This window comes from Punctularia strigosozonata (genome assembly GCF_000264995.1).
Source record: "Punctularia strigosozonata HHB-11173 SS5 unplaced genomic scaffold PUNSTscaffold_3, whole genome shotgun sequence".
Lineage (NCBI taxonomy): Eukaryota > Fungi > Basidiomycota > Agaricomycetes > Corticiales > Punctulariaceae > Punctularia > Punctularia strigosozonata.
The window spans coordinates 405,353-419,054 of NW_006767435.1; the positions used below are offsets into that span (position 1 = coordinate 405,353).

General features: G+C 60.6%; 4 protein-coding genes across 4 annotated transcripts; all 4 read left to right on the forward strand.

Annotated features, from left to right (window-relative positions):
• Window positions 1-41: 41 nt before the first annotated feature.
• Window positions 42-425, forward strand: PUNSTDRAFT_131423 (uncharacterized protein; the record flags this gene model as incomplete). Its single annotated transcript, XM_007380717.1, has 4 exons — window positions 42-54; window positions 126-228; window positions 288-309; window positions 366-425. The coding sequence occupies 4 exons, from the start codon at window positions 42-44 to the stop codon at window positions 423-425; spliced, it is 198 nt and encodes a 65-aa protein (XP_007380779.1).
• A 3,052-nt stretch (window positions 426-3,477) lies between these two features.
• PUNSTDRAFT_82821 (uncharacterized protein) lies at window positions 3,478-7,824 on the forward strand. Its single transcript, XM_007380718.1, has 14 exons — window positions 3,478-3,945; window positions 4,028-4,171; window positions 4,239-4,357; window positions 4,434-4,447; window positions 4,506-4,532; window positions 4,587-4,682; window positions 4,742-5,216; window positions 5,276-5,327; window positions 5,395-5,537; window positions 5,590-5,690; window positions 5,749-5,856; window positions 5,916-6,087; window positions 6,144-6,604; window positions 6,661-7,824. The coding sequence occupies exons 1-14, from the start codon at window positions 3,518-3,520 to the stop codon at window positions 7,555-7,557; spliced, it is 3,237 nt and encodes a 1,078-aa protein (XP_007380780.1). The 5' UTR covers window positions 3,478-3,517; the 3' UTR covers window positions 7,558-7,824.
• Window positions 7,825-7,913: 89 nt separating this feature from the next.
• On the forward strand, window positions 7,914-9,411 carry PUNSTDRAFT_82823 (ribosomal protein S8e). Its single transcript, XM_007380719.1, has 5 exons — window positions 7,914-7,965; window positions 8,260-8,498; window positions 8,570-8,674; window positions 8,743-8,970; window positions 9,112-9,411. The coding sequence occupies exons 1-5, from the start codon at window positions 7,962-7,964 to the stop codon at window positions 9,157-9,159; spliced, it is 624 nt and encodes a 207-aa protein (XP_007380781.1). The 5' UTR covers window positions 7,914-7,961; the 3' UTR covers window positions 9,160-9,411.
• Window positions 9,412-9,856: 445 nt separating this feature from the next.
• On the forward strand, window positions 9,857-10,994 carry PUNSTDRAFT_29950 (SET domain-containing protein; the record flags this gene model as incomplete). The annotated part of the gene is made up of 5 exons (XM_007380720.1): window positions 9,857-9,919; window positions 10,044-10,168; window positions 10,265-10,571; window positions 10,750-10,864; window positions 10,936-10,994. Coding segments are annotated over 5 exons (669 nt in total), but the record flags the coding sequence as incomplete, so codon positions are not given.
• Between the last annotated feature and the right edge of the window lie 2,708 nt (window positions 10,995-13,702).

The following is a 13,702-nucleotide window of genomic DNA, read 5'->3' on the forward strand; positions in this document are numbered from 1 at the left end:
ATACGCCCCGCTGCTCCCGACCACGACCTAACAAATTCGCTATGGCTGCCTCTGGTGAATGCTCATGGCTTTTCTAATGATCTCTTGGTCCACCCACTTACCATGGGATGTCTTGCTACGTGTAGCACCGGGCGCGGGATTCCACCCCCACCTTCCTGGCTTCAAACACAAGTTCCTGGGCACGCTGCTCGGCGGCTCAATGTGGTTCTTTATATTCTACCGCGCGAGGTGCGTTTGATCCTGGACATATGCGCCAGTATGAGACTCTGATGTGTTCTGCGATGCAGGAAGGATGGCTCGAAACTGCTGGTGAGTTGCGCATTACATGCCTGTTGGTCCGCCATGAAGTAATGGTTATCCGACAGGGCGGTCATCCATGGGAGCACCACGGACATGGACACGAGGAGCACGATGGCCACCATTAATCTCAGAAGCACTCTGTACGCGTCCGTAGATCTCTCGCAGAGACAAATCGATTTCCTCGCTTCGCGCCCGTGCCTCTCTCTTATGCACGTATACAAGCCCTCACAATACACTGGCGAGCGTAAAGCATGGAGTGACGGTTATTGGATGAAGGTACGAGTAACAGGCTACCTAGCAGCCCGTGACTTGCATCCATCGCTGCGACATTCGACTTGGAGAATTCCGAACGGTCAAACACGCCAAGATACGGGGACAACGGACCCTCGTCATTCAAGACTCTCCTTGCTGAAGAGTTCTGCTGAACCGTCCCCCATTATAAACATCCTCGCGGTAAGACCAGGGTCCAACGCTGCAAACAGCAAGGGAACTCTCCTAATAGGGCAGCTGTGATTGGCGCCCTGTGTTTTCCCTGACTCTCTCCCGCTCCGCTCCTTCTGTGCGAGTGACGAAGCACAGTCTAGGGCACACGGTGTGCATGCCCTTCTCTGACGCGCTCTTAAGTATGACCTTCTTGCCTCTGTGACGCAAACTCGGCCAGCCTCGACCTGCACCTTGGGCAATCGATGTTACGAACTAGGAAGCCGCGTGGGGTCAACTTTGCATAAGCTTATCTCATGTCGTCCAGCACTATATGTACATATATGAGCTCCTTTCAAGACGATCCTTCGAAGGAAGGGTCCTCTCTTCCTACCGTCTTGCTTCGCGTCTGGACGGTCGACCGTCGCATCATCATGTTCGCAGCACAATACCGCGTGCCGTGGATCGTGATCTTATGGTCGGGTATCCGGACATTCTTCCTGTTCATCGGGAGTGAGAACATGCTTTGGTACGTCGCGTTGCAACGCTTTCTCTCCTCGACTTTGAGTGGGGAGGGCGCAGCTTATTCTCCCCGCCAGGTGGAAGTACACAAAGGGACGGCGAAACGGGGGGGCAGACCATATTGGTGTGGCCATAAACGACCTCTTGCCAGATCATCGACATGTGTTGACTTGCTCGCACGAACAGGACCGGCTTATATCCTTGGCGCGCCGAACCGCAACGTCGCCGATGGCAAGGCCGTCATGGCGGCCTACGACCAGCTGAAGGGTGCGTTGAGCTTCGCACCCGAGTCAGGGCAAGCGCTGACCTGGTGTCATTCTACCTCACAAGCGTTCGTGCCGTACCTTTTGACGCTGCGCATCACGGATTCCTCAGGACATGCGATACCGAACGCCAAGGTCGATTTCTGGCAAGTGCGCGCCTCCTGCTCCTCCGCCTGCCCTTGCTTCGCCCATGGCCAACGTCCTGACGTTTTTTGCGGTCACGACCGGCAGGCTGACTCGGAAGGGAATTATTCGGTCACGGAGTACGCGCTCCGGGGGAGGTTCGAGACGGATATCGACGGGAGGGTGGAGGTGCTGACGGTCCCGCCGGGGAAGTACGGCCCGATGAACCACTATCGGGCGGGACACTTCCATATGACGGTCGGTCCGCCGCGGGGGCTGAAAGGGCGGTGGGACGAGGTGACCACACAGCTGTACTGTTGCCCCAGGAACGACTTTCAGGACACGAGTTTCGATTTGTGCGTGGCCTTCCCCCCTGCTTACCTCCTCGGTGTCTGTTGAAACTAATGGGCCCTTTTCGCGTGCTATATCCGCAGCTTGAACTGGTTCCGTCCGCCGCGTGCGGGTAACCTGCTCAAGTCGTGGTCTGCAGCCGGTGACGACGGTGTCATGGGCTTCCCGCCGCTGGCCGACGAAGAGGTGAAGAAGAGGGCCGGGTGGTGGGATAGCAAGTTCGAGGCGGCTGGACACGGCGAGCTGAAGGTCAGGGCGGGGGCGGAGTACACGTTGGCGTTGAACGGGGAAACGAACACCTGGTTGTGATCATCCCAGCCATGCGTTTGATGTTTAGCACCGCTACTCGTGCTGGACACCATTGATGCCCATCGTTGTGTGTGTCAAGTGTATATCACTACGTTGAATCCCGAACGGCCGGGTAAGCATATGTTGCGTGCGAGACCCATTGCGTCACCGGTGCGTCCTCAGTTGCCGACGAGGACTTCTCGCTCGACCGCTTCTCGACCGCCTTCATGTTCCGAAAGATGGAAACGCCATTCGGGCTCCCCGCATCTCTCGGCGCTGGCAGTGCAGTGCGATCAACGGCATTGGCCAGCGAGCACGAGTTCCCGAACGACAGGCGCTCCGCCCCAACGTGCATGGGAACTATGACCTCATCACCGCCCAATCGAGGTAAATTCCTGTTTGACTCGCGCCGTGTCCCCCGCCCCCATGTACCTTGTCCAATAGCAGTGCTGGTGCACCTCTCTCATCCCTATGCACTCATTCTAAATGCCCATAAGACCCCGCCGAAAGACCATACACGAACGCTTTCGTCAACGCGGAGCATGATCGACCACGAACAATCGCTCAGAGCCCTCTATTACTCTCCTTTCCCGTCAGGTGTGTGGAGCTGTGGCAGGCGTCTTGATGCAAGGTGCGAGGTGTTGACTGGGGCTGCAGTTATTTTAGATGCCGATAGGAAGGTGTGCTTGGTTAACCGCGAGGCGGAGAAGGTACGAATCTGCCCGTTGACCGTTCGATGTCAACGCCTCAAACCGCCTTCCCTGTAGCTCCTCCACGCCTCGCAAGCCGCTTGCGAAGGAGCCTGCCTTGACTCCTTCGTGAACCCTTCCTCCCTCAGCGCGTTTCATCTCGCGCTCAACGCCGCAGCGGCTGGCAGCAGTGGCGACGCGCGCAGCGGCCCCGTCAAGACGCACCTCACCTTCAGCTGCAATGGTGCGGGCTCGCTCGAGGCCGTCGTCCACATATCCGGGTGGCAGCCGGCGGAGGGCACCTTCAGCGCGCCGTCGTCGAGCGACAGCTTACCTCTCAAGCGACAACCAATCCACGAAGCGTACTACAGCGTCGGCTTCGTCCCGACGTATACCGTCCGGCAGCCTGCCGACCCATCCTCTTCGCCCACCTCTGCAGATACCCCGCCGACGACATCTCCCACCTCTTCCCAATATACACATTCTCCCTCTAATAACCAAACACCGCTCCCCATCTCTCCGTCGACACCCTCCCATATTACGACCTGCCTCTTGGACAGCATGGACGTCATGCTCCTCGCCGTCGGCTTCGAACACGAGCTCAAATACGCCAACGCCGCCTGCCGCTCATACTTGCAGCGCTACGGCCTGTGCGGCAACGATCACGCCGCTACGTCGGAGCTGCTCGCGCGCGGGCTGCGCATGGTTGAGCTCACCTTCGGCAGGGCGCTCCCGTTCCAGGACTGGCCCGCGTACCGCGCCGCGCGCGGCGAGGTCGTGGAGGAGCACCTGCTCGACTGCGAGGTTGTCGCGACGGGCGCGCGCCGGATCCTCCGCATCGCGGCGACGCCGCTGCGCGACGCCCACGGGACGCTCATGGGCGGCCTTGCGCGGTTCCTGGACGTGACGGACTTCGAGCGCGCGGTCGGGCGCGAGATCGCGGCCAAGGGCGAGCAGTATTTTCAGCTCGTGTGCGAGTCGATACCGCAGTGAGTGGCGCGTGTTTTTGTTCTGGGCGGGCGTTTGAACCGGTTTTTTGGCTGATGTATTCGGCCGATTTTTTTGGTGTAGGATCATGTGGACCGCGCGACCCGACGGGTTCCACGACTGGTTCAACCAGACGTGGTGGAAGTTTACGGGCGCGTCGGTCGAGAGCAGCATGGGCGTCGGCTGGCGGTCAATGTTCCATCCGGAGGATATGGCGGAAGCTAACAAGTTGGTGTTTCTGCCGTTCATCCTGGGGTTCCGAGCGCACGGCTGATTGAAGGGGGACACGCTTTAGGGTATGGTCTCATTCGTTGCGAACGGGCGAGCCGTACAATGTGCAGTATCGGTGCAGGCGTCGAGACGGCGTCTGGCGCTGGATGCTGGGAACCGCCCGGCCTTTGCGCGACGGCAGTGGTGCGTGCTTTCGGATGGCTGTTGCAAGGTAGGAAGTTCGTACTGACGATGTTCTTGCTCGGCTTTTTATCTGTAGGTGAGATCGTGAAGGTGAGGCCTATCTACGAATCGTTGGCAATGCCTTGGGGTATCTAACCGTGCGTTCTAGTGGTTCGGAAGCTGTACGGATATCAATGTGAATCCACATCCGTTTCTGCGTGGGAAGAGGACGCTGATTTTCCTGCGTCAGGATACCGTTGAAGCTTTGTACGGCGCACGAAGATCGCAAGCCCACTTATCGTCCGTGATCACTCACGCCGCGATCACTCTCTGGGCCGTGGACAAGGTATACCTTCGCTCGTGTTTGGCAGACCGTAATGACAGGTGCTGAATCGATGACGACAGAACGGCGTTATCACGGTCGCCGAAGGCGACGGCGCGAAGAGGCTCAAGCTGGTGCAGACCAGTCCCGCGGACAGCGCGGAGCAGTCGCCGACGCAGCAGCCCGCGCACCTCGACGGCGGCCCGCGCGCACGGGCGAAGCCCGGTCGCACGCACAGCCCGACGCTGGTCGGGAAGAGCATCTACGACGTGTGGAAGCCGGAGACGAAGGAGTACATCGCGCGCGCGCTGGGGGGCGAGACGGTGGTGAAGGAGATGGAGATGGACGGGCGCTGGTTCAGGACGTCGTATACGCCCATGCGCGAGCGCTCGATGCTGTTTCCGTCGGGGTACTCGGAGCTGACGGAGGAGGAGGAGGAGATCACGGGCGTTGTCGGCGCGAGTATGGATATTACGGCGCAGAAGGAGGCGGAGAAGATGATGGAGGAGAGCGCGAGGGAGAAGATGAGGGCGTTGAGCGCGGAGACGGCGGCGAAAGGTGAGAGACCGTTTGCGTGACCATTTTCCTTCGGATGGGTGGCTCACGTCGGTGCGTAGAGGCTAGTCGGCTCAAGAGCGAGTTTTTGGCGAACATGAGCCACGAGATCAGGTTAGTGCATCGTTTTGCTTAGGGACATGCGCGATATGGTATGGCCTGCCTAACCTTGGCCTTACAGAACTCCCATAGCAGGCGTTATCGGCATGTCGGAGCTCCTGTGCAGCACTCCGCTCACGCAGGAGCAGCGCGAATACGCGGAGAACATCCAACGATCTGCGGACGCGCTGCTACAGGTCATCAACGACATCTTGGACTTCTCTAGTACGTCGTCGCAGAGGTTTCGCCTAGCAACATCTCATGCTTTGTGTGGCAGAGGTGGAAATCGGCAAGTTGGACATTGAGAACGCGCCATTCCGCTTGGATATGGTCATCGAGGACACCGTGAAGATGCTTGGCTTCGCGACGCGGAAGAAGGTGTGTTGTCAGCGTCCGCTTACCGGACGAAAGGCCGGCTTCTGACATGGTACCGCAGGGTCTGACCTTCGGCGAGGACGTGAAACTGGAACACGCTGAATGGGTGATGGGCGACGCCGGCCGGGTGCGGCAGGTGATCACTAACTTACTCACCAACGCGATAAAGGTGAGGATGGTTAGCTACCGCTGCGCGATGAGTTTGACTGAGTATTCGGTCGTCACTAGTTTACCTCTGAAGGTTCCATCGGCCTCGCTGCGTTGGAAGAGAACGTGAGCGAAGAGGTGGTGCAAGTGAAGGTGGTCGTCACGGATACTGGCTGTGGTATTCCTGCGGCACACCTCGGTCGGCTGTTTCGCCCGTTTTCACAAGGCGACACGTCCACTGCTCGTCGATTTGGTACGCACAGCTGGAATCGGCGGCCAAGCACATGTCAGTGACTTACAATCTTGCAGGGGGCACTGGACTCGGCTTGACCATCAGCAAAAATCTCGTCGAGCTCATGGGCGGGCGCATTGGCCTCGAATCGGAGGAAGGCGTTGGCTCCACCGCTTGGTTCTCGATACCCTTCAAGCGGACGAAGCCTCCACCTGCTGGAATGCCTCAGACTCACGAAGAGGTCTGCGGGCGACCGTACTCGCCGCGAGATAGCATCGCGACGCTTCTCGAGGGTTCTCCGCGCAGTTCTCCGCGCAGTTCTCCGGGGTTGGATGTGCTTTCTTCCGTGGGCAGCGTCGCGAGAAGACCTAGGAGCTCAGTGTGGGTCCTCGTGGCGGAGGACAACCTGATGAACCAGAAGATTGCGCTGCAGATGTTGCAAAAGATGGGGTTCAACGCTCTGGCGGCGAACAACGGCCAGGAAGCCCTTACGGAACTCACGCGCAAATCGTACGACCTTGTGCTCATGGATTGTCAGGTGGGCGTCGATCCTGCTGTGATCTTTTTTACTGCCATAACTGACTGAGTGAATAGATGCCCGAGATGGATGGCTATGAAGCCACCACCAGGCTACGGAGCATGCCGCAGACGATGCATATACCGGTGATCGCGATGACGGCGTCGGCCATACGCGGCGACCGGGAGAAGTGCCTTGACAAGGGCATGTCCGACTACCTTTCCAAGCCGGTCAAGAGCCGTGTACTGGAGGAGATGATCCTCAAATGGCTGCCTGATGTCGCGGAGCTGCCTTCGCCTCCGCCTGGTACGCCGTTACCGCCGGCTCGCTCGCCGGAGAGGAGAAGGTCGCGAGAGATCCGTGACAGGCCCGCGACGGGCATCAGCCCTCCGTCTCCTGCGAGGGCCGGCCCGGCGACTCGTCGGAGCCTGGAGTCGAACGCGTCGTCGAGGGTGCCTACCTCTCCGCTTGCGTCGACGAGCACGTCGCTCAGCACGAACGGGAGCATGTCGTCGACGTCGCAGTCGCAGGCCTGGGCGACGGCGCCCTCCGGCGCGTCGTCGTTTTCGTCGGTCGCGAGCCAACCTCAGTCGGGCGGGAGGAAGAGCCTGGACGGCGCGAGGGCGCCCGCTTCGCCCAAGTCGCCGACGGTCAGGCTGAAGCCGTTACCGGACGCAGCGCCTGTACAGCTCCCCGCGGTCGCTCAGCCCCCCGTGCCGACTCCGGGTGTGCTCGGGCTCGGCATCAGCTCCTCCCCTTCGCCCGCGCTTGGCGCGGAGCCGCCCCGACCGGCGGAAGAGCGGTTGCCCTCCAAGTCGCCCCCGTCCGGGTTTAGGAACCTGCTCAAGAAGAAAACGTCGCCTGCCGTCGAGGGGAGCGGCGGGAAGTCGTCCGACGCGCAGCATCACGGGAGGAGTTTGAGCGACACCCTCGCCGCGCATTCGCGCCGGGAACGGCGGATGCTGAAGAAGTAACGCGGCTCTTTGGGCGGCAGACTTTGTGGATGAAGGTTGGAAGGGTCAGTTTATCGATCACTACACTGTACCATTTGCGATTGACCGCCTTTGTGCGGTGCGGGGTCCGTGCTGACTTGGCAAAATCGAGTGGTAGGTTGATAGACCAGTTGTATATATTCGTGGACTGCTTGCTGCATTGCTTATTGGGTATAATAGCGGTAGCATACATACTGTACACAACCTAATAGGACTGTTTATATTAAGAGGGGTTGAAAGGAGCTAGCCACCGATACCAAACAAGCGCAAACTGTGGGAACATGTTGCGACTGGACTGCACAGTTACTCCCGTATTGCTCCCACGCCTCGAATCCAATCCTCATCAAACTCGGGTCACTCGCTGACGGCCATCCTCAAGATTCAAGATGGGTTAGCAATATCTTACTCTGCCGCTGCTGGCGTATTGTGCTGACGATTTCTGTTTATTTTGTCTGCTCTTCCTCCCTAATTCCGCACATGGACGTCCTGGACGCCCTATTCGTGGATGTCCACTTGCCCTGGGTGCCCTTTGTGGATGCCCACCTGGACTCTTGTAACCTTCCTGGGTGCCTACCTGGCCTTCAACTCGAAAATGGGTGCCCATCTGACCTGTCGTCCTATGTGTCCTCTTTGGTGGGTGCGACACCGTCCCTGCTTGATCTTGTCGCCCGCGGTCGATCACAGGTATCTCTCGCGAGTCCCGGCACAAACGCTCCGCCACCGGCGCCCAGCGCGCCCACTACCGCAAAAAGCGCAAGTTCGAGCTCGGTCGTCAGGCGGCGTCGACCAAGTTGGGCCCGAAGCGGGTCCACACCGTGCGCGTCCGTGGCGGGAACCTCAAGTACCGCGCGCTCCGTCTCGAGTCGGGCAACTTCGCCTGGGGCAGCGAGCATGTGACGAAGAAGACCAGGATCATCGGTGTCGTGCGTAGCGAGCGCGTATATGCGGGTATGGACCGTTTGGAGCTGATGAGGGGTTGGTCGTGTTGATGCAGGTCTACAACGCGTCGAACAACGAGCTTGTCAGGACCAACACACTCGTTAAGAGCGCTATCATCCAGGTCGATGCCACGCCTTTCAGGCAGTGGTACGAGGCCCACGTACGTCCCATCCGCATTTTTTCCCATTCGTCGTGAGCAACATTAATATTCGATCGGCTATGCTACAGTACGCTCAGCCAGTGAGCCGCAAGGGCAAGTCCACGATCGAGACCACCGAGGAGAAGAAGCTCTCCAACCACGCTCAACGGAAACTGGACGAGAAGAAGAAGGAGGCCAAGATTGACCCCCTCCTCGAGACCCAGTTCGGTGCCGGTCGTCTGTACGCCGTCATCTCCAGCCGTCCCGGTCAGTCCGGCCGTGCCGATGGATACATCCTTGAGGGCAAGGAGCTCGAGGTGAGTAGTGTGTCCTCGTCCTTCGCGCGATTGCTTGCGGCGTCACGCGATCCTGGCTCCCTATCGCCAGCGGGCTTCTGTCGCCCGTTTTTGGCCCCCTCTGATATCATCATGATCTGTGCTGACCTCGGATTGCCGTAGTTCTACCTCAGGAAGATCCGGACAGGCAAGCAGAAGCACGCACAGTAAACCGGTGCACATGTCCGTTGTTCCCGATCGGTTCTGCGTCTGTTTGTTTGGCCGCGCGGCGGTGGCGGTGGGCGATAGCGATGGGGCCGGGGGATGAAAAACTTTCGTATGAGATGGCCCGTATGCCAGCAACTGTGTATCGCGATATATGCGCATGCTTTCCCATGTCCTCTCCGAAGCTCGCGCAGATGCGGTGCGCGGTGAGTTGTTTGGTGAATGTGAGACGCTAGCGACGGGCTGGATCTGACCGCATCGGAGTGGGCTCGGTTACCGGACGGTGTGGATGACGTTTGAGCACAGGCCACGGGTTCGAGCCCCGCCGTACCCGAAATCTTTCGCTTCCTCGAACAGGAACGCGCCGTCATCTGACTTGGCTCAAGTGCCGCCACCGTGGCCCACGGCCTCCTGTCTTCCCCTCCTCCGTGGGTGCTTCGCCCCCGGTGTCTCCCTGTCCTCCCTTTCCCTGCCTCTCTGCTGTATATCTATCGCCCACGCTGCTCGCGACGGCACGCGTCCAGTCATGTCGTCCAGGAAGAAGGCATCGTCGGGCTCGCCACGCGCCTCCGCGCGGTCCGAGGTGGTGTGGCGACGGACGACGACGATGAACATGCGCGACCTCAGCCGCGACGACGACTTTCTGAGCCATCTGCTCGTGGAGAAGCTCGGGACGGGCGACGTGCCGCTGCTCGTGCACAAGATGGACCCCAGCCGCCGCCTGCCGAAGACGAGCGCGGACGACCTGCTCGCGATCGTGCGACGCGTGAGTGTGTTCAGTTAGCTGTCGCCTCCGACCCTGAGGGTGCTACTTCGGCAATGCCAAGAGCCCCTCCTCGACGTTTTCGACGCGTGTTCTGATTTTCTTTATTTCTCTCGTGCGCGCGCAGCTCGTCCTGTCTCGGTCCTCCATCTCGAACTCCATACGCCGCGCCGTCGACGAACTGCTTCGACTCAAGCCCGTCCGGTACTATCTGCAGTCCTACGACCAGAAGCAGATCAACGCCTTTGCCACGTACGTCCCTCCCCCCCCTCCTCCTCCCTTACGCGCGCGCCCTGCCGCTCTCCTTCGGCGAAACTGACGGATTTTCCGCCGCACGGCTTGTCTCAGTCACGCGTCGCGCTACTTCGAGCTGTACTCTCCCTCGGGATCGATCGAGATCGCGCACACGTCGCGCTACTCGCAGTACACCGGCAAGTCGGAGCTCTGCATCCTCGCGACGCGGCCCATGGCCGTCGGCTCGGTCATCAACGAGCTCAAGGGGTCCATGGCCGACCTCACGGAGGAGGAGGACCGGGAGCTGAAGCGGACCGATCGCCGGAACACGGACGGCGGGATCCGCCGCGATTTCAGCGTCATCCACTCGAGGCAGATGAAGAAGAACCACCTTTTCTTGGGCCCCGCTCGATTTGTGAACGTGAGTAAAAACGCCGCCTTTCGCTTGCTCTCCCATGCTCTTCCCATGATGTAAAAAGAGAAACGCGGGGCATGTGTCTCCCGCTATCCATTGGAGTGAGCGGGTGGTGGGGGTTGGTGGGGGTGGTGGAGCGTGTGTGCGCGAATCGAGACTGATGCGGACGGTTCTGCTCTTCTAGCATGATTGCGACCACAATGCGGAGCTTTTTCGCGATGGGCGGTATATCACCTTCCGAGTTCGGAAGCCTATCAACGTCGGTGACGAGATCACGGCACACTACGGTGACAGCTACTGTACGTCCCTTCATTCGCTTCCTATACGCTACGAACGGCCTGCTCAATCGCATTCGGGCATGCATGTACAGTCGGGCGCAGAAACAGGTACTGTCTCTGCGAAACTTGCGAAAAGAATGGTCGCGGCGGGTACGCGCCTCGGGATCCGGACGCCGAATCGGAGGAGTCGGACTCGGATTCGGATTCGACGATATCAAGCGTGGGGTCGATCAGCGACGACGAGGAGCAGGTCGGGAACGTGAACGAGCGGCGGACGAGGCGAGGTGTATATTTCGTGGTGGACGAGGACGAGAAGGACTCGGACGAGAGCGACGCGGAGAGCGACGCGGACAGCATAGACGGGGCTCCCGCCAGGATGGGCCTGCCGACGCCTGCCGAATCTTCCCTTACACCCGAACTTCCCGATCTCACGCCGGAGTCGACGCCCAAGAAGCCCGCGTTCCAGTCCGTGATCTCCACGCGCGCGCAGAAACGCGCGCAGGAGGTCAAAGCGCAGCTCGTCACGCCGCCGCCGTCGAACCCGTCGGACGTGGACTCGATCTCCGCCCCGCCGCCGCGCTCGCGATTGCGCGACGCGTCCGCCGGTCCGTCCACCGCGACGCGGAAGCGCACGCGCAGCGCCGTGGCGGCCGAAGAGCAGCAGCAGCAGTCCGCGGAGCCCGAGCGACGCTCGCTGCGCCCGAGGCAGTCGCTGTCGGCGGTCTCGAGCAGGCTCCCGCGGAGCGTGTCCGCGGGCGCGAAGGCGCGGGAGGTCGCGGAGGAAGAGCGGCCGCGCAAGCGCGGGCGCCCGCCCAAGTACCCCCAGCCGCCCGCCCGCGACGACCGGTCCGCTTCGAGCTCGCGCGCGCCCCCGTCCGAGCCGGAGGAACCGCCGCGCAAGCGTGGGCGCCCGTCGAACGCGGCGAAGGCGGCGCTCGAGGCGGCGAAGAAGCGCGCCGAGTCGAAGAGCAAGTCGGTGAGCGTGGCGCCGGTGAAGCTCGAGCCTATCGTGCCCACCGACGAGCATGGGAAGCCGTTGCCGCTGTGCAGCGTTTGTCGAAACATTTTGCCGGTCATCTCGGTGGATGATACGGTCGTGTGGGGGATGGAGGAGAGTCCGAAGGGGAAGGGGAAGGGGAAGGAGGTCAAGCGCGATCGAGAATGCCCAAGGTAAAAACACCGTGTTTGGATCGGGTAGGGAGACGATCGTGGCTGACGGTGCATGCGCAGGTGTATGCGTCATTTCGCGATCTACGGGCTGGCGTGGCCGATGCGCGTGCCTCCCAAGAACCACGGGCACGGTTCGGCCTTCATTCCCACTCCGCGAGAAGAGAGCACGCCTGTGGAGAGCGGCAGCTTGTCTCGCAAGTTGACGCACAAGACGCTGTCGTCTTTGGACCGCAAGCTTGCGGAGGCTGCGGCGAAGAAGCACAAACGGGCACGGAGTGAGGAAAGGGCGACGAAGAAGCCCCCCATGGAAGAAGCGCCGCGCGTGAAGGTATCTACCAAGGCGAGGGAAGCGCTGCAGAGCAAACCGAATGTGCACACGAAGACCGGGCGGAGAAAGGCCGATAGGCTGAAGGCTATGGTGGACGAGCAGCCGAGGAAGAGGGGGCGTCCCAGGAAGATCAAGGTTCAGGAGTCGGAGGACGGCGAGCCTATAGCTCCGGAGAAGCAACCTCGGGAGACGAACGGGCGGTTTGGGAAGAAGATCCGAACGAACGGGATCCACGGGAGGAAAAAGGCGGCGGTCGTCAGGGCGGCGAAGGCTCAGGAAAGGAAGGAGGCGGAAGAGGCCTGGAGACAGGACGCCGTGGAACAGCTGGCGGAACTCAACAGGCTCTACTACGCCGCACGGGAGGAACGGGCCAGAAAGCGTGCAGAGGCCGATGTTTTGGAGGCTGCCACTTCAGAGGCTGCCGCTCGAGAGGCTGACACCGCTCCCGCCGCCCAACCCGCAAATGATCACCTACCCGAGTCTAAAACCGCTGCTCCGCCGAGCGGTGATTCCTTCGGTTCAGGGCCCAAGATTGTGGGTGGCCTCCTCTATCGTACCCCCAACCCCGTCTCGTTCGCCAGTCGCCGCCCCAGGTGGATTACGATCATTCCCGGTGCTGATCAGGACGAGCTACTAGATCAAGACCTATGCTACTCGGAGGAGGGCGACGACGACGTCGAGCATGCTTCGGAGCCGCCGGCAATGACCGAGCTCTCGTCCGCCTCGGACGAAGAGCTGCCTGTGACCCCTGAAAACGTGCACGGCGACGACTTGGTGACCCTGGCGGGCGAGGGCGACGACATGGACGACATGGACCCGGATGTGGAGATGCTGCCTGCGCCCGATGCGGATGGCGCGGGGCCCTCGTCTATCGGGTACAACTTGGTGACGCCGAACACGGTGTCGAGGCTGGGCTCGCTGAACTGGAAGCCGTCCCCGGTCAATGTTGCCATGCAGATGCGCAAGTGGAGTCTCTCGATGCGGAAAGACTCGCCCGACAGGGACGAGGCGGAAACGGCCGATGCGACCGAGGATCAAGCCTCGGACGACACGCTGCCTCGCGACGTAAGTTCCGCTCGTCTTGCTCTGCCGCTCCTTCGCTGAGACACGATTTCGTAGGTTCTGCTCCTGCGTCGAATCCCTGGACCTTCCACTTGTCTTCTCGAGCGATCGACATCGTCTGCTTCCAAGACCGCGGGACGCGGCGATAGCGCGGACACAGCCATCGATCTCACCGACGAACCCAGCAGCTCTGCTAGTACCGCCCGAACTATACGTCACACCCTTCAGTCCCTTCTTAACGAACCCCTCCCGAAACTCACCAGCAAGGAGGTCCTGCTCAAACCTGGCAGCGTGCACTG

Excerpts from the sequence above, each read along its gene's own strand:
- PUNSTDRAFT_82821 (XM_007380718.1), top strand. The coding sequence starts at position 3,518 with ATGGACGTCATGCTCCTCGCCGTCGGCTTCGAACACGAGCTCAAATAC. Across the intron at positions 4,533-4,586 it reads GAAGCTGTACGGATATCAAT|GATACCGTTGAAGCTTTGTA; the intron begins GTGAATCCACAT and ends TTCCTGCGTCAG. Across the intron at positions 5,538-5,589 it reads CGACATCTTGGACTTCTCTA|AGGTGGAAATCGGCAAGTTG; the intron begins GTACGTCGTCGC and ends TTTGTGTGGCAG.
- PUNSTDRAFT_82823 (XM_007380719.1), top strand. Across the intron at positions 8,675-8,742 it reads GGCAGTGGTACGAGGCCCAC|TACGCTCAGCCAGTGAGCCG; the intron begins GTACGTCCCATC and ends GCTATGCTACAG. Across the intron at positions 8,971-9,111 it reads TTGAGGGCAAGGAGCTCGAG|TTCTACCTCAGGAAGATCCG; the intron begins GTGAGTAGTGTG and ends GGATTGCCGTAG.